The sequence below is a fragment of the Brienomyrus brachyistius genome, chromosome 18, assembly GCF_023856365.1.
Source record: "Brienomyrus brachyistius isolate T26 chromosome 18, BBRACH_0.4, whole genome shotgun sequence".
NCBI classification, from domain to species: domain Eukaryota; kingdom Metazoa; phylum Chordata; class Actinopteri; order Osteoglossiformes; family Mormyridae; genus Brienomyrus; species Brienomyrus brachyistius.
Genome location: NC_064550.1, coordinates 4,886,816 through 4,907,507, shown reverse-complemented (window position 1 = coordinate 4,907,507; position 20,692 = coordinate 4,886,816). Strand labels below are relative to the sequence as shown.

General features: G+C 38.7%; 1 protein-coding gene across 1 annotated transcript in view; it reads left to right on the top strand.

The window, feature by feature from the left end:
- LOC125712649 (ephrin-B1-like) overlaps positions 1-20,692 on the top strand; it is a 58,318-nt gene that overhangs the window by 14,995 nt on the left and 22,631 nt on the right. The window contains exon 2 of the mRNA XM_048982932.1: positions 15,108-15,385. Within this exon, the coding sequence (XP_048838889.1) occupies positions 15,108-15,385 (278 nt within the window). The remainder of the gene's footprint in view (positions 1-15,107; positions 15,386-20,692) is intronic.

Here is a 20,692-nt window from a genome sequence, read left to right as displayed (position 1 = left end):
TATGGTGGTTTTACTTCAGTATTAGTAATAGGCTACACTTCAGTGTTTAATTGCTAATTGCGTAGAGTGGCTGTTTTTTTATAGTTTTTTTGAGCAAATTTTTTGGTTGTTTGGGCAAGGATATTTGGTACTTTAATCCATCCGCAGGACAGAAGTTGTGTTGTGAGGGGAAGTTAATAAAGGGTTTTTATAGATTGTTTGTGTGTGTGTGTGTGTGTGTGTGTGTGTGTGTGTGTGCGTGTGTGTGTGGTAGACATATATATTTTTTGTCAGGGCCCAAATATGTCAACAAAAGCGTTCTTACTCAAGCTTTTACATCTAGCTTGGGCTTTAAATTTTCTGCCAGCGCTTAAGGGTAAAAAGAAAAGCATCTTGTCTTTATATTATTGACTTCTGGCCCTTTTTCCTCCAGTCTGGTCTGGAGAGCAAATGGTATCTGGTCGACGTATCTGGGGAACATGAACTAGGAATGCGTCTTTTGTCCAAGGGTGGAAAAGAGACAATGATTTGTAACTGTTCAAATGAAGACAAAGACAGATAAATATTTGACACTGTCAGTGTAAAGAAAAAAACCACAGTATAACTATTCGCCATCCGCTTGCCTGTCTCTGTGGTTAGTTTGTCCTGTCTTGTCTTCAGCAACTAGAGCTTTGATTTTGCTGTGGGAAATCGAGGGCCCTGTAAGTCGTGGAACTTTTCTGTTCTGCATATGGTTAATATATCATAATGCAACGGCAAAACTGTTTTTAATTGGAACAGGGCTGTCGTCTGCGAGATGTAAAAATGTCATGAGGGCTCTGTGAATTGGTCCAGATCAAACCAATAGAGTAAAAATGACTGGTTTCCCCTGATATGGTTTCAGACATGCAAGGCAAATTAAGTTCTGTTTCATTCGGGTGTTCCCTCATATTAAGAGACACTGAAAATTCGCAAAATTTATAAAGAGTTTTAGTAAATGGGCATGCAGCCTCCTCAACTTTGTTACCCTCCAGAGACAGAAGTATCACATGAGGATGGGGGGGGTTGCGGGGGGCAATCACGCATCATGCTGACTTGGGCGACACATGCACCTTACCGGCTCTGTGCCCTGCGATGTTTTTTTTTTTTCTGGAGGAGAGGGGATTCTGGGTAAAACAGGCCAACACTTGTTGAAGTGTAGGACTACTTGGGGGCTTGGACCATCAGTCTTGCTTATTAGCTTCTGACAATGGGAATGATAATTGTAACCTGTAACCTGGAAACGAGGCGCCAGCTGGCAGAAATGGCACAAGGCAAATATTGGGGGTCTGCTTTCTTCTCGCTAAAGAGTATAACGAAGTGTTTCAGACCCAGGGCCTAGAACCCTATGTCGCTCCAGCTCTCTTAAGCACAGAAATATGTGTGTGTGTGTGTGTGTGTGTCTATATATATATATATATATATATACACACACACACACACACACACACATATACTGGGTTCTGCTCCGTTATGTTGCTAGCCATGGTGAGTTTAGATTGAATTGTGACTGACCTATTTAATTTGCCTGTTTGATCCATCCTTACAAAATTTAAGACACTCACAAAGACATCCAATTTGAAATGGCAGCATTTGAAATGAAATCAATGCAGAGAGCAAAAAAAAAATATGGTAAAAAAACAATAATTTGCTTAAAGGTGCAATTTTTCAGTAGTTGTAGTAATCAACATATGTAACATGGTCATAATATGGCACTAAGTGGCATAGTCTCTTTGGAGTAAATGGTAAAGTACTAAGTCACTGTGTTTCTTTTTATGTATTGTGGGCGATGCTTAGTAAGAGTAAAGTACCAAAGTCTATTTGTGCTCAGTAAGTGGGCTAGCACTGTCAGAACGTTAGAGAAAATCGAACTGTTTGCGATTTGCCTGGCAAAAGTATTTGATCCGGGTTTTAGCACTGTTTATATAAGGTTTATCATATCAAGCTTTGCGGATTAAATTTACTGGCGATATGCATTTCAACGACATGCGTGCAGGGGAGACAGGAATATCGTTAGTCTCACACTTTACTATGGGCAAGATTTTTGAGGTTCTATGTCCCTACTTCAGTCCCTGCTTTGGTCCCTGCTTCAGTCCCTGCTTTGGTCCCTGCTTCAGTCCCTGCTTTGGTCCCTACTTCAGTCCCTGCTTTGGTCCCTGCTTCAGTCCCTGCTTTGGTCCCTGCTTTGGTCCCTGCTTCAGTCCCTGCTTTGGTCCCTACTTCAGTCCCTGCTTTGGTCCCTGCTTCAGTCCTTGCTTTGGTCCCTGCTTTGGTCCCTACTTCAGTCCCTGCTTTGGTCCCTGCTTCAGTCCCTGCTTCGGTCCCTGCTTTGGTCCCTGCTTCGGTCCCTGCTTTGGTCCCTGCTTCGGTCCCTGCTTTGGTCCCTGCTTCGGTCCCTGCTTCGGTCCCTGCTTTGGTCCCTGCTTCAGTCCCTGCTTTGGTCCCTACTTGAGTCCCTGCTTTGGTCCCTGCTTCAGTCCCTGTTTTGGTCTTTGCTTCAGTCCTTGCTTCCCTGACTGTGCACATCTCTGTCAGGTCAGCAACGGCTTTATGCCCCCATGTTAAAATGTAATGTTTTTGTATCAGTTCCTCTGGCAGCACGGCCTGAGATGTCCTCATTAGGAGTAAGGCATTATAGTCACCGTCCGTCTTCTGAGGCCCTCTGGCCTCCAGCAGCTTTTCATTGCTGGGTGACCCTTGGCCGGCGAGCCGCCCGTCCTGGCTGCCGCGAGCACCCGGGCCTAGAGCCGTCGTCTCCAGTGGAGCACGGCAAGTCCATCTGGGATCGCCTTTCCCTCCCGTCTGCACCATGCGAGCCCGTCCATGGACAGAAGCTGGGGGAGAAGGAGCCCCCTTCTGTCTCACGGCTTGACAAAGCAGACTGGGTCGATGTCTAAATCCCTCCTGAAACAAGCTCAGACTTTCCCTTCGCCAAAAGCAAAATTGCCCTGTAAAATAAATGACTTCTAAAATTATCAGTGGTCAGTATCACACAGTCTTCATTTCTTTCGTTCTCCCATCTTTCTTTGTTAATCTGGCCATCTTGCACTTCATGGTGGAGTATGGAATTAATTTAAACTGCATAATTATTCGGGCAGCTACAGATACACATGGAAGGGAAGATTCCTACAGGGCTGTTGGTTATGGAATATCCATAAGGCTGGAAATTTTATATGTTTTTTTTTTTTTTTATCTTTGTGATGTTTCATGTTTATACTTTTGCAGAGATGCATGTTTAGAAAGTTTCCACTAATACCTGTACCAGGTTTTTCATTCAGATATTACATCTCTAAAATATTATTTACTGCTTTATTTAATTGGTGTGTTTTCCTCTTCCTCCATGTAAGTGCAGTTACAGATGCCTATGTAATTTTAAAATACAGAAAAAAATTATATATATGTCCTTGTTTTTTTTTAAATTTAAACTAATTGAGGTACTTGAGTAATCTGAGATGTCCAAATTTAGATCAGTTTTTGATTTCTACTTTGCTAGATCATATTACATATTGTAAGTGCAACTATTTGTTGATTTTATCATTAGGTTTAAGTAGAACCTCTGCAGCAAATGATAGTCTTCATTTTCCTTGTGACTGCTATGTGAAGCTGCTGCACTCCTTACCCTTCCTGAGAATGTTCAGACCATGTGGAGGTAATTGGGATCATTAGATAATTCACACAGCGAGCCCTTGGCTTCGTTCTCAGACCCTATCAGGGTCACTACTTAAAACTAGGTCCTTGATCGTGAAGAGCTGCAGCCATGTTTCAATTATTGTATCCCTCGTAGCCTCCATGCTTGTAATAGTGACGAGAATAGAAGTCAAAGCAGGGCAGATGTAATGGGTTTAAGCCACTGAGGTTGGCCCTTATTCTGTCGGACAATGTCCGATACCGATCGCAAGCCACCAAGTTTTCATCTGGATGGCAGCACTTGAGAATCGTTTGCACCACACAGATCTCATTCTTAGAAAACCAAGCTTCCTAAAAACCAAAGGCAGTTTAACATAAATACAAAAGCCATTATTCCATGCAGTACAGGCAGAACAATGTATACTTGTCTGTCCTTGAATACTAGAATGCAAAGGAGTGAATAGATATCACATAGTAAGGGATTCATTTCATTCATTTTTGTCCATTTATCTTTTGTTATTTTAACTCATGAATCAGGAAATTAATGGATTTGAAGACCTTTTCCTTTATTAGTTCAATAGGTTCAATAGGTCTTTGATTACAAAAAGGGGTATACATTGCATGATTACTGAATAGCAAACATACACTCAGCAAAGACAAGCGACCGAAGCACTAGCCACAGAAAACCACTGTATTTATGTCTGTAAATACAATAGCTTGCATTTACAATGGAACATTAAGATATTTTATGTTTTTTTGGGTCATTTTTTCATATTTTTTTCATTTGACTTAAAAAATGTAGACTTAAAATTTTCCTTAAAACACTGCGACTATATTTAATGCTACAAAAATTCTACAAAGATGATTTGCTATAAAGGCATTGGTAGAGTAGACATCTATTGTGCGTGCATTAAGTTTTTACTTTTTATGTAGTAAATTTCCCCACAACCTTGACCAGGATATGTGGTCAGAAGCTGGATGGAAGATTTGATGTAATATACTTTCTTTGAATGCAGATTTCTAAAGCATATTTTACAAACTCACTTACAGACATTTTTATGACCTGAAAATTAATGCATAACTAAAGGAAAACAGAGCATTGCTATGCTCACTGTTTTGCCAGTTAAATTAATGCATAACTAAAGGAAAACAGAGCGTACCAAGACTCACTATTTTGCCAGTTAAATTAATCCATAACTACAGGAAAACAGAGCGTATCTATACTCACTATTTTGCCAGTTAAATTACTCCATAACTACAGGAAAACAGAGTGTACCTATACTTACTATTTTGCCAGTTAAATGTTAAATTAATCTATAACTAAAGGAAAACAGAGCGTACCAATACTCACTATTTTGCAAATTAAATTAATCCATAACTACAGGAAAACAGAGCGTACCTATACTCCCTATTTTGCAAATTAAATTAATCCATAACTACAGGAAAACAGAGCGTACCTATACTCGCTATTTTGCCAGTGGGTGTTTTTATGGGAGGGGACAGATTAGCTTGTCTCTTGGAAGAACTTTATTAACACCAGTGGAAATGTAATCTTTTCATGCTGCTTTTTGGCTACAGAAATAAATGTATTACTGTTTACCACATATGGGCTTTTTATTCAGTGGCAGTCGTGCACTTGTCAGTGAGATGTCCTCTGTTCACAGAATAGGCTTTCAGTTTCCCTTACCTCATAGCTAGCGTGAGGCCCATTGAGGGAGATATGAATGCTGGCAGTTGATAGGGCCAGGCTAGCCGAAGCTGCCGCAAAAGCCTGCCAGTGCGCCCTTCCCCTCTGTTATATCTCTCTTCCAATTCTGGGTATTTTGGGCTTATGGGAAATGCCAAGTCATGTGCCTACAGTATATACTTTCCTGGAATGGGGTCGGCAGGGCAGAATAGAGTGAGTGCAGGGTGCCCCTCATGGGAACTGTATTCAGGGGGACTTGAGAGCAATGTCACGTCTTGAAAACGTGAATGAACTTCATTTGCATCGCCGAAAGCATGAACAAAACACTAAGTTTAATTGGTCACATTCATGCTAGAGTCTGTGTTTAGTGGAAAAAAATCAAACAAAACAGGAAAGGGGAAGTGCAGCCATAACCCTTGTCCCTTTTCTACTTTTTTTAGCCGTTATGTTGGTAAATACATAATGCTGCTGTCACGATTTAGCGTGAACAGCTTGTTCAGAATGGGAGCAACGGCATTAAGCAAATAAGGGCAACGTTTTTTATTTGGCCCGATTATTAGACTATCCCCCCACTTTTTCAAGAAGTATGTTTGGAACAAAGTTTTTGAAATACCAAATCTTATCTTTATTTTATATATATATATATATATATATATATATATATATATATATATATATATATATATATATATATATATATATATATGCACATTTATTTGATGAGAACATATAAGAAGTTAACCCTTTCACTGCTAAGCAACCACAGATGATTGCAATAAGTGTATTAAACAGCAAACATTCCAATAAACAAATGTAGGCCTATTATTTAGTAGGGAAAGGATGGATGGACAATATTACACCGAGAGAGAGCCGAATGCTTCTGGTGCAGCAGGATCACATAAACAGTGCAAAAAAACGTATTACGGCAAATGCTTGAGTCAGTTTAATAAAGGAGGTGACATCTCTGTCAGCCCGAAATACTCTCTCTTTATTAACAGCCTCTATCAGTTTATTTAGTTTATTTAGATAAAACGCATTTAAGTAAAAAAAAAAATCATGATTTTTTTAAATTAGGCTGCCCACAATATTCCAATTCATTTTGATCAGTAATGTTTTTGTAGAGATATGGGCAAGACAGTAACATATTACATATTTTCTGATGCGTAAATATTAGTCTCCAGTTTACTAACTCATACTAAACTGTTTTAAGGGATCGTCTTTTGTTTATCTTAACAACGAAGACCTTCGTTACTGTTTTGCAGTGTTTGCAATTTTTCTTTTTACTCTGCCTATGTAATACACTTTGTCTTAGAACTGGGTCGTGTTTTGACTAGTTTGTGCTGTAGTTGCTGCCAGAACAGTAAGAAGAGGGAACAGTCCAGCCAGTATGGTGTGGTTACATTAGAGCATTTCTTTTTTATTATTCTTTGTTGGTAAAACAAACTGTGTTAAATTAGAGAATATGTAAACTTTACAGCATAGTACACATGGCTGTCAATGATGTGATGATGTTCTACTGGCATGTATTTATCCAGTTCATTGTCTGACAAAAAATATCTAATACCTACTTAACTCATTTTACATGGCGTTTGTTTGACAGTTAAATGTTTAACATAGTGTTTTTTAAATTCAAATGAGGTTTATCATAAGCTTATTTTCAATATTATTGAATATCTTATTCCAACCTTTGAACCACATTTGGTAGTCTTACTTCTGAACCAAAACATGGATCCTTTGTTTGTTTCATGAGTAATGTGTTTCATTTCGTTCGTGTTTATGCAGTTCTGTTCCCAAACAAAAACAATAATTTATTTCTTGTATGACAGAACACATCCCTTGACCTAACCGATCATTTATTTTGATACACAGTTCTTTATAATAATTTGTATCAAATCTCTGATTTGTAATCTACATGCTACAACTAAATTTACAGAAATGATATCATATTAAATATTCTTTTAGCTGACAAAACAACATGTGAACCATATTGTTACCACCTAGAACGCACAGCCTGCAGAAGTACAAGACCCGAGTTTGGAAAATAGATTCCCTCCATACGTCATAAATGGTACCGTGTGAGAAAATGAATGTTTGGCACTACTTACAGTATACTCCTACTGCACTGTTATTGGTAAGAAATAAAACGATACAGTTAGTTTAAGATTTAATAGAGGTATATATATATAAACGGTGGATCGCATCTGTGGTCAACTGGAAATACAAACGTATCAGAATCAAAGCTTTCGGAGCGAAAGGGATGGTAACAAAACCCAGTGTTACCATGGCAATTTGTTTATGCTCCACTGGTGAATCTTGTAAATCCAATTGGAGGAAGAATGAGGGCACGGCTTCCCTGGGACATGAATTGGTCTGCAAAAGAAATAACAGCATTAAAGTGGGGAGGCCCTAATGAGTGAGGAGGTAGGAAGAAAGACCTGAAGTTATTCTTGTTCCTAAATTTATTAATGGGGCCGTTGTCAGTCATTTGAAATGGACTGAGCACCCAGATTGTATTGGTTTTTCCCAGCACCAGATTGTTTGAAAGAAAATCATACCTTTTACTAATGAGGAGAACACATGAATATTTTCGCTTAACAGATTTGCAACTGCATTTCATTAGCAGGGTTTTTAAATATTAACATCTTTGACGATAGGAAAAATGACGGCCTGCATTTCAACGTTGTCATGGCACTATTAAGATTGTTAAAGGTCTTAATTCCAAAAAGTCATTACATCATTCTGAACACAGAAAAGGTAGTTTAGTAAATTTGCACAGTTAAGTAAAACTTTCACCTGTTGACATTATCAGCTCAGCTCGTACACGAATTAGATTAAAGATGGCGTTGAGGAATATCTACGTTCATGCAGAACTGTGTGTGTAAGAGAGAGTAAAAAGAAATATGCAGAATGATCATGACCATTACGGCATTATGCTTATTTTTCCAGGGTCTAAATGAAATGAATGATATAAGTTTAAAGTTTCCTAAATATTAATACGTCTTTGTGTAAGTATGCAGGCCTACATAATTATGCTGTCACATGTATGAGAAAGATAAAGTATATAGGCAGCCCAGGTTAAGAACGCCCGACTTACGGACAACTTGTACTTACTAAGACTGCCTTAAAATCTATTATGTTAAGAGTTTGAGTCAAATTCAATGGTGCATCATAACAAAGTCAGACAAAACAATACTTTGTGATGCTCCTGAAAATATTGCAGTGGTTTGTCGGCTCGAGCCACAGTTCAGTACCATATTTTCTTACTTCTGTTATTACTCTCTAATAATGAATACTATACACTGTATAATACACTTACCTAGAAAACAGACAGACTTAGGGAACAGATCCCGTTAGTTATATGAGGACTGCCTGTAGGTTTTAACGCAACCTGTGAAATTACAGGAGATTTTAAATGAAATTAAATGAATTTCTTCGATTTTTGTATCTGGATTTGTGCTTCACACTACATTTATATATCAAAAATATGTCTTCGCAATATGCAGACAGAAGGAAATGTGTGCCTAATGCCTTCATCAATCAGTACATAGTCATTTGTAGTTTATGCGAGGTTCTTAGACAAAAGATCGGCAGTTGGATTTTACCCAGCAGTTTGCTTTCAGTAATACATTCTTAGTCAGCCATAGCTCATCTTATGTTACCATGATTTTTTTTTCCTCAAATGGGACAGATTTTTGTACCTTGTACAAATCTCTCTCTCATTTTCCCTTCCTCCCTTTCGCCTGTTGACTTGAACCATGCAAAATTTTGCAGTTTAAATGCGAGGCAGCTTGTTTGTTATCTGGAAATAAAAACTGGGCTAGCCCTTAGTCATAGAATCTGTAACTAATATGAGATTTAACATTATACATGCAGCCATATTAGCATTGTGTCCGGCCCATTACAAAACTGATGGGACATTTCAAGTACAGAACGAAAACAAAAACAAATCTATTAAACATTTTTTTATTCTCAAAGAGAACACTTCATATGTAACAATTTCAGCATTTTATGATACATTATAAACCTGCAAAATTGTGAATATTTATTCTGAAAAACATGATGTATCAACAGAAAAAAAAATCAGTCGACTCATAAACAAATTGTGTCAAAATGTATAGTTAACTAATATAATACAATTTAAAACCTTGTCTTCCCTAAGAGAACTTTTGTCTTACATCCATTACAGTTGTTTGGCATCTTCTGTACAGCTTATTCCTCTGCATTTTCACCAATGTAGAATAGCAGTACAGAGGTTACCTTTCTGCTGCGGACAGCTCCTTCTACCTGTAGTAGTATAACACAGATGTACCCTTTGCATTAACCCACAACCCATAATAAATGTAAAACAATGTCAATTATTTCAACTGGGAACATCTGACTGTGTTACTCATCATGAACTCCATTTTGTGCTTTAACTCTATGTGACTAGCTCAGACTGCATACCATGTGGCATGTCTAAAAGAGTTCAAGTTGGCAATCAATACAGTAGTGTGTCGTCCCCCCGCGCGGTATCCAGTTTCCATTACCTGTGGTGTATCGTGGTCTGAAAAAAAATGTGAAATGTGTAACAATGTTTTTTTTTCCATTGTTCCTTGCTCTTATTTGACATTGTCTAATTATCTTAATCATTCATAATTACTATTTCAATATCAGTGGTGTAAAGTAACGAATTGCAAATAATTATTAGCGTCGTTATGGCCATCACTGCCAGCTCTCGGCAATCAACAAGTTAGCGAATTTGGAATGTTTGGCTGAAGCGGTTTCTAGGAAATTTTCCTAGTACCCATAAGACCCACAGGAGATGTTTATGATATAATTTATTAATGTATTACTGTTATTTCTTATTTAAAATGCATATAATTACATTTCTGGTCACTGGCATCACTTTTTTATTATTTAATTCATGATTTGGTATAAGTTACTATTTTGGAGTCGGATTCCCCAAATTCTGTTTTTCCAGTCGGATACGTGTATTTTGGTCTGTGAACACGGGGGTTTTTCAGGAACACATTAATTCTGCCGTAGCAGAACTGACTGTATAGTACTTTTCACTTAAGTTATTTTAAATCCTGGTATTTTATTAATTGAGTAGTATTTTACTGGATGACTCTTACTTGAGTTTCTGTTATTTTACTTAAGTATGAACATTGAGTACTTTCCCACCACTGTTCAGTATAGAACAGTATAGGACAGATTCCCAGGAAGCTCAGATCACAAGGCAGGGGGCATCGCAGGTGTCGTGCTAGTTTGTTACACACACTTTGTTATAATAAATGCCATTTAGAGACACCAGTTCACCAAACCAACACTACCAAGCTAGCATGCTGCTGGTGTTTTTTCACCTTAGCTAAAAAATCGGGACAGAAATGTCTCCTTTTGAGAGATGTTCAGTTTTAATATACTGTGGTACATGTATATATATCTATATCGATTATGAGCAAAGAATCCACAAGTATTTTGTACAGTAAATAAATGCACTGACTAATCACCATGTTCCTGAAGTTTCATATCCAGGTGTTCATATCCATGGGAAAACTGATCTTAGGATGCTGGTAAAAATTGCCTGTCCCATCTTGTTCTCCACGAGACACTCTGACACCTATGCAGGTGAGAGCAAGTTTGGGAGTCACAGCGCAGTGTTAGCCAGTATCCGGCACCCCGAGAGCAAACGTGGATAAGGGCCATATTTAAGGGCCCAATGGTGGCATCATTCTGCTGGCCATGGGATTTAAATCAATAACCTATTGATCATGGGCACAACCCTAAAACCCATGAGTGTTGAACCCACAAACCCATACATGAGCGCCTGACGGGCACAACCTCCAAAACCAAAATCTAAGTTTTACTTGGATTTATTATTTTTTTTTTAAATAAATAAGAAGGAGAGTACATGTTTTGTTTTTAGGGTTCTGCTTTGGGTATCTTCATGGGGGTGTCCTCAGGTAACCCTTGCAGTTCTGAAGCTCTGCCTGTTAGCTACTCTTATGACTGTGACTATAGTTGCAGATAATGACTTGCCTGAGCACCATCTCATCTTGCATGTCTCTTTTGTAACCTAGACTAATGGTTGCCATAACTGATCTGTGCCATTTGCGTCATTCTGGAGGTAGGACATTTGCAAGGTTTTCACTCCATTGTAGCTAATTGAATAATGACATATGTTAACAGACTATGTTTGAGCGAACCCCTAGTAATAAGTGGTGGACCAGTATAATCACCATAGGTATATATAAATTAGCGGCTGGGATGTCCCAATGCAGGGTGAAAGGTGAATCACAAAGACTGCGTTCTGCTCTTCTCTTTGGCTATATGCCCAGAGCAGGATAGACAGGTCTGCACCCTCCCCACCAGTTTTTAAAGAATCATCTGGACTCCTGTACCTAAATTGCTGAAGCCTGTAGGCCTGTGCCTGTTTCCTACAGCAGGTTTTACAGTCTAATTCTCCCTAAGGCAAGGAGCGATGATGGATAGTAACACTCCACCTGTAATTATAGTGTGTTTCTCACCCCCCCCCCCCACCCGCAATGATGCCTGTGTTCACTATATCTTCACCCTGACTGATAATCATTTTGCTATAATTTCCATGTAGCAAATAAATTTGCATGTTTATTTATTTATTTTAATGACACACAGAAGTCACATACAGAAGTGTATATATTAAAGATTTATATAGTCCAGAGTCCAGACATGTTTTCACCAGGGGGGGGCTAAAGAGCAAATCAAAATGATTCAGTGGTTTAGCAGTAAGCAATGGCATGTCCATCCATCCATCCATCCATTTTCCAAACCACTTATCCTACTGGGTCGCGGGGGGTCCAGAGCCTATCCTGGAAGCAATGGGCACGAGGCAGGGAACTACCCAGGATGGGGGGCCAGCCCATCGCAGCAATGGCATGTTGTTCCTTAAATTAATAATGTTGGTATTTGTTTAAACTGGCAATACATTTGGCTGAAAATATGCTTTTTAGAGTTTGGCTGTTTCACTTCAGATTTTTTTATGCAAATCCCTTTTTTAAATTTCAGCTTGGCACAAATAGTTGCTTTCAGGTTAATTTCAGTTGAACTATCCTTGCTTCAGATTGCTGTCAGACACACATAAATATACATGCTGTCTGCCAGCTTAGATTAGTTGCCTTTCTTGGCCTGCTTATATTTTACATTAAAGACACATTAAAAGGGAAGAAGAACCGAATCTGCTGTCACAGGTTTTCAAGATGCCTGGGGATACGAGCTTAGCAAAGCAAAGGTGAGGTAAACAGGGGAGTGCTGTGTGCACCTAAAGCTGCAGGCTTCTTACTTCTCATGACTGAAAAGGACTGTCATTGTGCCGCTTTTAGTATAATGGAAATAATGGAGGATCTGGTGTATTATAAAATGAAAGACTTATTAATGACCGTTTTTTTTTATCATATTGTCATATGAATAATGCGACTGTGTGTCCTGGAAGACAATTCATGACAGGAACAAAGTAAACAGTAAAAGACTTTCTTGCATGGCTCTTGTCTCAAACAAAAGTACTGAGAGTTAAGCTCAACTGGGCCTGATTAGGGGGAAGGGAAGCAAAGACAGAGAACTATACTAGATTTCAGTGCCATAGAGCTATCGAGTACGGTTCTGAGCACTGGAACCCAGTTATTATTATTCTTATGTACGGGAGTGCAATTCAGATATTTTGCAGGTAAATTTACATGTTGAATATTTTGATGAACAGAACAGAATGAAAAGAATATATACAAATTTCTACAAATTCCTCTTTTAATCATTTCAGATCATTTCTAATAATGATTTCACATTTATTTATGAACATTCCATACTATTTACACCTGTTTTTTTTTTATTTTGAAACATTGCTAGCCAGGAACTAGCAATGCAGATAAACGCCCTCTAAACACACATAAGTGAAAATTGAGTTTTTTTTTTTTTTTTAAAGTGTAGTTCACATTTGGAACATATCAAATCTCATGTTGATTAAGCGGTTTTCAGCTGCATTGCAACATTGATCATGTTTAATGACTTGATCTACAGCAGATATCCTTTCTGCTTTTCCTTGGAAAAATCAAAACCTTTTTCAGACAAAGATTTGCAGTGACATGCATTGTGAAATAAGAGTGAGTTTCCTTCTGTGGTTCACTACTGGTAAAAATGGGTGGTAAATGATATTTAACAGCTTAACGTGCCAGCCCGATTATAGCAGTTATTAAATAATTCCACAGTTTTTCACAGAACGGCATATTTTGGATTACTGATTCATGTGTTACTGATAGTGGCTGAATTGAGGCATGCCTCCAGACCAGGGGTGGCCAGTCTTTTCCAGAAAGAACTGTTACGTATGCGGGTTTTTGCTGCAACTCCTAATTAGAGTACTAATTTAAGGACTGATTAGCTGAAGAGTCCTCACACCCAGGTTTGAACAGCTAAAGGTTGACCTAAAATCGCACACACACCGGCCCTTTGCGGATAAGATTGGCCACTCCTGCTAGACATTGAAGGAAAGGGAAAAACAACAGTATTGTTTTCATGAAATTTTCTGGAAACTCATGACTGTAGTTGTACAGAATTTACTGCACCCTGTGACTCTTGTGTATTATTTCTCCTGAGCTCTTTATCACACCCTAATGCAATTTTTTTTATTATTCAATGGATTTTGAAGTTGTGCTAATTTTTAAACAGGGCTGCAGCAACATATCATTCAAATGTCACTGTGGAACTATAAACGGTTTGACAGTCATGAAGCTTATTTGTTGTCCCAATGTACATGGGTATATTAAACTGTTAGATTTAATTAGGATTATAGTGGCAATCTTGCTGCTAGGAAAAACAGCAGTTATATCAATTCATCGTGAGATCACTTGTGACTCACTGTATGTTAGATTTTGGTATTGTGCAAAATATTGAGCCACAGATGCTTTCAAATTTTTGTACGAAGGACTTATAAGATTAAAAAGTGTTGATCACTGTATCAACCACAGAACATACGAATGTATAAGTGAATAACTGGCATAAATACATTGTTGAACCATCATCGTATCTTAAGCCGAACCCACAAACTGTGTTGTACTCAATACCCGTCTTTCAGTACTAGATCAAGCAGCAATAAGTTTATCAAATGCAGTTACAAGAAGGAAACAATATTACTACATTAGAAAGCAGAAAGATAAACATTACCATCCTTAACCGAAAATCTCTAATAAAGACATCATCAAATAGTGAAAATGAAGTGTGGGATTCCCATATGACAATTGTATGTTTAGTATTTTATCTGTCAATTAAGTGGAAATTGTTAAATCAGGAAAATAAAACAGGTTTATTTTTACACTGTTTGTATTTTGTCCTAAACGTCTGCCTGGATAGTGCTTGTTTTATTGGTCATACAGTAGTTATGTTTTTATTATGCTGCTCATTGCAGTGAACTCAAATGCTGGAGGATTGAGTTTTCTCATAGGAGAATACCGCGCAAAACCCAAATGAACAAGAGGCAAAGTATTTCTGTTCAGATTTCACTGAAGTACTCTATGCATTTTTTTACTGAAATTATGTGGTGCATTTTTTTTTTGGGGGGGGGGGGTGTGTAATTTTTGCTCACTCAATAAGTAATGGGAAGGGAAATCAAAATAATTCTTAGCTGGCTTACAAGACGTACTCAAAAGTATCTGCTTAAGAAGAGTCTTACTACTGTACTCATAAACACTGATTACACAAAACATAAAAACTGAAACACTGTATAGATTATTCTCTTTAAAAATCTAAAAGCCTTGTCTGCAGGTTCTTTATGGTACATTTTTCTGGTGTGTTGCAGGTTTCAACCTGGGAAGGGCTTAGTCATCTACCCCGAGATAGGAGACAAACTGGACATTATCTGCCCCAAAGCAGAAAGCGAACAGCCGTATGAATACTACAAGCTGTACTTGGTGAGAAAGGAACAGGCACACGCTTGCAGCACTGTCATGGACCCCAATGTGCTGGTCAACTGTAACAAACCGGAAAAGGACATCAAGTTCACCATCAAATTTCAGGAATTCAGCCCTAATTACATGGGCCTGGAATTTAAAAGGAACGTCAACTACTACATAACGTGTAAGTTGTTTTCTATGTTTCTATGAATTGCTGAATGAGAAATGTGTATCACTGCATAGACTCGTCCATAAATGTGAACTCTTCAGAGATTAAGCAATTACAAATAGGGCTTAATACAACAGTATTTCATTTGCTTTGCGTTGGGATTTAATGGTCTCCAGAAGTGGGAATTTCAGGTCCAGAAAGTACCAATACAGCCCAAGATTTTGTTTCAGTTAACCAGATGAGTACTCTGTGACTGTGACTCTTTATGCTCAACTGGTTGGCTGAAAGTAAATCACGGTCTGGATTTTTACTTTCTGCACCTGAAATTGCCACCTCTGATGGTCTCCCCCACAAGCATAAACATGATTTTGGTCTAATGCTAAATCTGTCAATTTAAAATCTATTTATATCAATATGCAGATATGCCATGTACATTTACATAGACACCAGTCATGAGCAGGAAATTGCAGAAAGTATTACAGTCTCACCAGCTAAGATTTACAGGGCAATTCAAGCATTTCTCATGTGTTGAGATTGGCCTTAGGGTTTTAACATAGACAGATAGCCACCGGGATCACCTGACAGTACGTGGCCACCTCTCTCAGCCTTTAGCTGTACTTGATGACATCATCATCATCCCTCCCCTTATTCATGTGCACTGTTAAGCTGAATCTTTTGGCTTTTGCCAACATGTCCGGCGTGTGCTTCTCCAAAGAGTGAATCGTGTTGCTGCGACTGAATATATACAGCCGACGGGGTCAAGAGGTTCAGCTACTGAGCGGCTAAGCATGAGAATGGCATCAAGTGATCTAAATGCTTTTAAACATGGCATGATTGTTGGTGCCAGGCATGATTTCAGCATCTCAGAAACGAATAGCTCCTCTTCATCGGATTTTTATGTTCTACGGTGTCTAGAGATGACGGGATAACCAAAGAGAAGTAGGCGGTCAGTAGGGTTAGGGTTACGGTTCTGCTGAGGAAAACGTTATTGAGAGAGGTCAGAGGAGAATGGGCTGAGCTGTTAACTTTAACAGGAAGGCCTGAAGTGCAGAAAGGCCAGCTCACAGCGATGTGGCCTGCAAGACGGCTTCTGTCTTGGAGACAAAAGGGGGCCCTACCTGATACTACACTGGGGTGCCTAATAAAGTGCCTATTGAGTGTAGTGTGTGTTGTCTTTTATTACACGAAGGGAACCTATTCATCTTTTTTCTTACTTTTTCATGAGCAATACTTCTGTGATGCCTTAGCTTGTGTGGATGATGCACTTCAGATGCAAATGACTGTACTGATTGAGGTATTTTGAAAATCAAAGCAGGGTTGTTCAGAATATTACGTCTGTCGTGCTTATTGTTCCCTCAGCTTTAAGGACCGAAAGCACTTAGTATCTGCATCGAGTGTAGGTATCAAACACAGAACAATGGAATGAAACAGCATTTCTTAAGTTGTTGCATAAAATTGTACATATTTTATTGAGTGCTCCTTTGAAATGACGACTAGTATTCTGTATTCCCCTGTAAACTGGCAACAGTTCAGATGTATAAATTCTTGTTGAATTATTAGTCTTATTTATAAAGAGATGCATTTATCTGTATCCATCATAAATAGGAATGAAGGTAAGGCAGCGTTATCTAGGTAGCTCACTTTGAGTTTTCTTCCCTTGTGGTATAGCACTGACACTTAATGTGAGAGATCAAGCTCCTCTCCATAAAGAAAAAGGCGATTACTAACACAGACCTCTACCAGTGTTGTCTGTTAGGGGTTCCTAAAGCAGAGTACCCTTAACTGTGCCCATGTAGCCAGGAAGCACCCACTCTAAATTGCAGGGCGGCCACCAGTTTGTGGGCTAAGGCTGCAGTATAATGAAATCCGGTTACTCTGACTAAAGGAGGAGGCATATTGAAGCAATTATACTCTCCAGTGCATCCAGTCTTCCAGCCTTCTGTGGTGTGTTCTCAGTTCTGTCCACTTCTGCTTCAGCTAACTAAAAAAAAAACAACGACATTTTTGTTTTTATTGTTATTTGTATATTTGTTATTTTTGTTTTCAATTTAAAAAAGCGGGATTGTCTCACTTTAATAGACGCCGCCCGGAATGCTCGGCTGTAGATCGGTCTCCTGTAGGCCCACTTGGGATAAGCATGATGAGTGGTGACAGCTGCCACTCCGAACACAAACCCCTGACCATATTCATCTCATTGCTCTGGGACGAGAGCCCATTTGCACTGAGGCCTGAATCATGGGGAGGAGGGAGTCAGCCAGTATGTCAGAGGAGAGCAGTGAGGGATACGAACGAAAGGCTGAGGTTAAAGCTTCTCCAGAAATCAAGAGCCAGCTGATTATAATCAAAAGGAGCAGGGGAGTCGATGCTGTTATAATGACACTGATGTCTGGGTGTTTATGTGACTAGCAGACAAGTTTGGTTGTGCTTTTTGATGTATTAAATTAAGAAATGAGTTGATAAATCTTTTGACAGTAAGAGGTCTGCGAAACATTTTTCTTTCTTTGAAATCAAAGAAAATGTGTTCAGCTTTTTCATCTGTTTCATCTTTTCAGAAATGTAGGCTGTTTCTTAATAAGTCCCCCCACTGGCTTAATAATTCCTAGGCAAAATCACTGTGCCTTACCATTTAGGAAAGATTAAAATATTTATTTATTTTCGGGGAAAACCAGAAATATTGCATGTTATTTTTTATTAATAATGAAAGCTTTTTTACGCCCTGTAATTCCTCAGACTGCATACTTATTAAAGACAGTATTAACTGCTCATCCTTTTCTAAAGCAAATCTTTTAGAGCAAATATCACAAGCTCAGAAGATTGTATTTCTCTCCTTCCTTCTCCTTTACCTCACTGTCCGGTTGAATCACTACGGACTGAAACAGGATTGGCTGCTATTTAGGATGAAGCACTGGTTCAGTGGGGGGGGGGGGGGGGGGCAGGATGAAGCACTGGCTCAGCGGAGGGGGGGGCATGCAGGATGGCCAGAGTCTCCAAACAATGAGTGGGCCAGATGCTGGTGGACCTTGGTAACGCCCAGCACTGCTCCGGCCTTCTGCTGGCTCTCTGGCTGTCGCTGCTCAGCCTTTCCACACGCCAAAAGGCATTGGGGAGCAGCTTTAATCCCTGGCCAAGCTACAGTGTCACAGTCCAGAGTCATTTTCATTTTGATTTCCTTGGGAGGCACAAACCGGGGGCATTCTGTAGAGCCGTTATACGGTTCAGATGGTCAGAAAATATTATTTCTGAAGGCTGAATCTGCAGTATTTTCAGAGGTGTTTGGTTCTTTAAGTCAGATTTAACATTTTATTCTTACTTTTAATTCTTTTATTTTATTGACTAAAAATTAAGCAGTGAATGCTATGATGCTATTTAAGAATATTGTGGTTTTTTATGGAAGTAAATGTGGCTTGTATTCTTTAGGTTACTGCCCTTGGAGACTGTTTGTACACTTTACTTGAAGCTGTCATTTATAATGCACTGTAGATACATTTATAATGCATTATAATAATCAGTATAAGAACCACAGATACTTTGTATTGCATTATAGAGGTATGTATGGTGCATTGTAGATGAGAGCTTAATATAGCATTCATAATGCATAATAAACCTGGCTATAATGTGTTATGAATGTGTTTATAGATTCTTATAAACATGGCAAAGGAAGCATTACTATCATACTAATCTATAAAAGCCATAAAGCATTCTTATATTTACTCAGAGTACTTAGATCATAACCATTATATGCTAAATGTTTTAATTGTGTGCCATTTTCAATTAAAATCATTCATAGTTAACATTACCATCATGTGATGCTGCAAATAAACCCTCAAAGTCAAGACTCAGAATGGTACAGAGAACATTTGCTGTGGAATAACACGAAATCTTTCATACATCACATAGAACCAGGTTTATCCAAGCTGCGAGAATGGAGTCCTTGATTAGTACACAATAGAGAGATGTGAAAATAAATATCAGCATAGCGTAACGTAGCGAATTCTCTCACATGTTGACACTTTTTTTGCGTGTCAGTTATATTTAATCATTTTGTGTTGACAGAATGTTAAAAGTCTTATTTAGTAAAACATTTTGGTTAAAAGGAGGTTTATATTTAAATATGCGTCACAATAATGAGTAATAATAATCAATGAAGATTTTTTTGTTTCCCATCAGATAAGCAATTCTTTATGATGATTTGAACATATAGAAAGTGAGATTTTTTACATAGTACATAGATTTATTTCTCATGTTTTTAAAGATCTGATTGCCAGAAAGCATGTTTCATTGCAGGTAATTAATTAATTTTATAGAATGATTTCTTGATCCTTGCTGCACCCCAAGGTGCCGGTTTCCTGTTCTAAGAATTAACTCAGACCCAATGATTCACAATGTGTGCGGAAGTTGAATAGCAGGTCACATTAGAACAGCCATCTGATTCTAATCTGGAGGACATAACCTTGGCTTTGAAGAGCTGCCGTATGAACTGCAACGTTTGGACCAGACCCTCGCCAAAATTGTTTATACACCACTGATGAGAAATGAAAATTGCACGGTTCATTTTTCATTGGTGGCCGCTGGATTGGAGAGCTAGGTGCGGACTGGGGCTTCTCCTCGGCTGGGGCAGAAAGGAAAATAATCAGTGAAGTAGCTTGTTGGGATTTCTGGAGATAGTTTCAGCAAGTCGCAGCATGTGCTGCATTGCTGTGAGGCACTCAAATTGTTTCCCGAGTAAACAGAATATGTATAAAAAAGGAAATGGAGTTGGTTGTGTGGCTCGATGGATTCAACGGTGGATCTTTTGACTGATATATAGGTTATAAAATGAACCTTAGATGGGCCTTAAATCCAAAACTCTGGGTGCTCTGCAAGCATTTGCGCATGTGCACGTGTTACACACACAGACACACACACACACACAATATAACCTTGTGGAGATGATATAGGATTTGAATCCTGCCTTCCATATTAATTGTGTATGCTCTCCTTGTGGGTTTCCTCTGGGTACAAGGACATACATTCAGGCTATCTGGTGTCAGAGTATCCACATGTACATGCGTGTGCCCTGCGATGGACTGGCATCCCATCCAGGGTGTCCCTCAGTCCCGTGCCCTGCGATGGACTGGCATCCCATCCAGGCCTTGTGCTCTTGAATGGGCAGACTGACATTCAGGTCAGTACATTCTTATTAGATTGCTCATCTGTCTTTTTTATTTTGCCCTTTGTCTTTATTTATCTGATGCCCATAGTTGAGGATTATCAGATTAAATTGATTACTCTGCTGCAGTTGCCTTGGTTGTCTGTAATTTTAGCTAAAACAAAAGTCTGAAT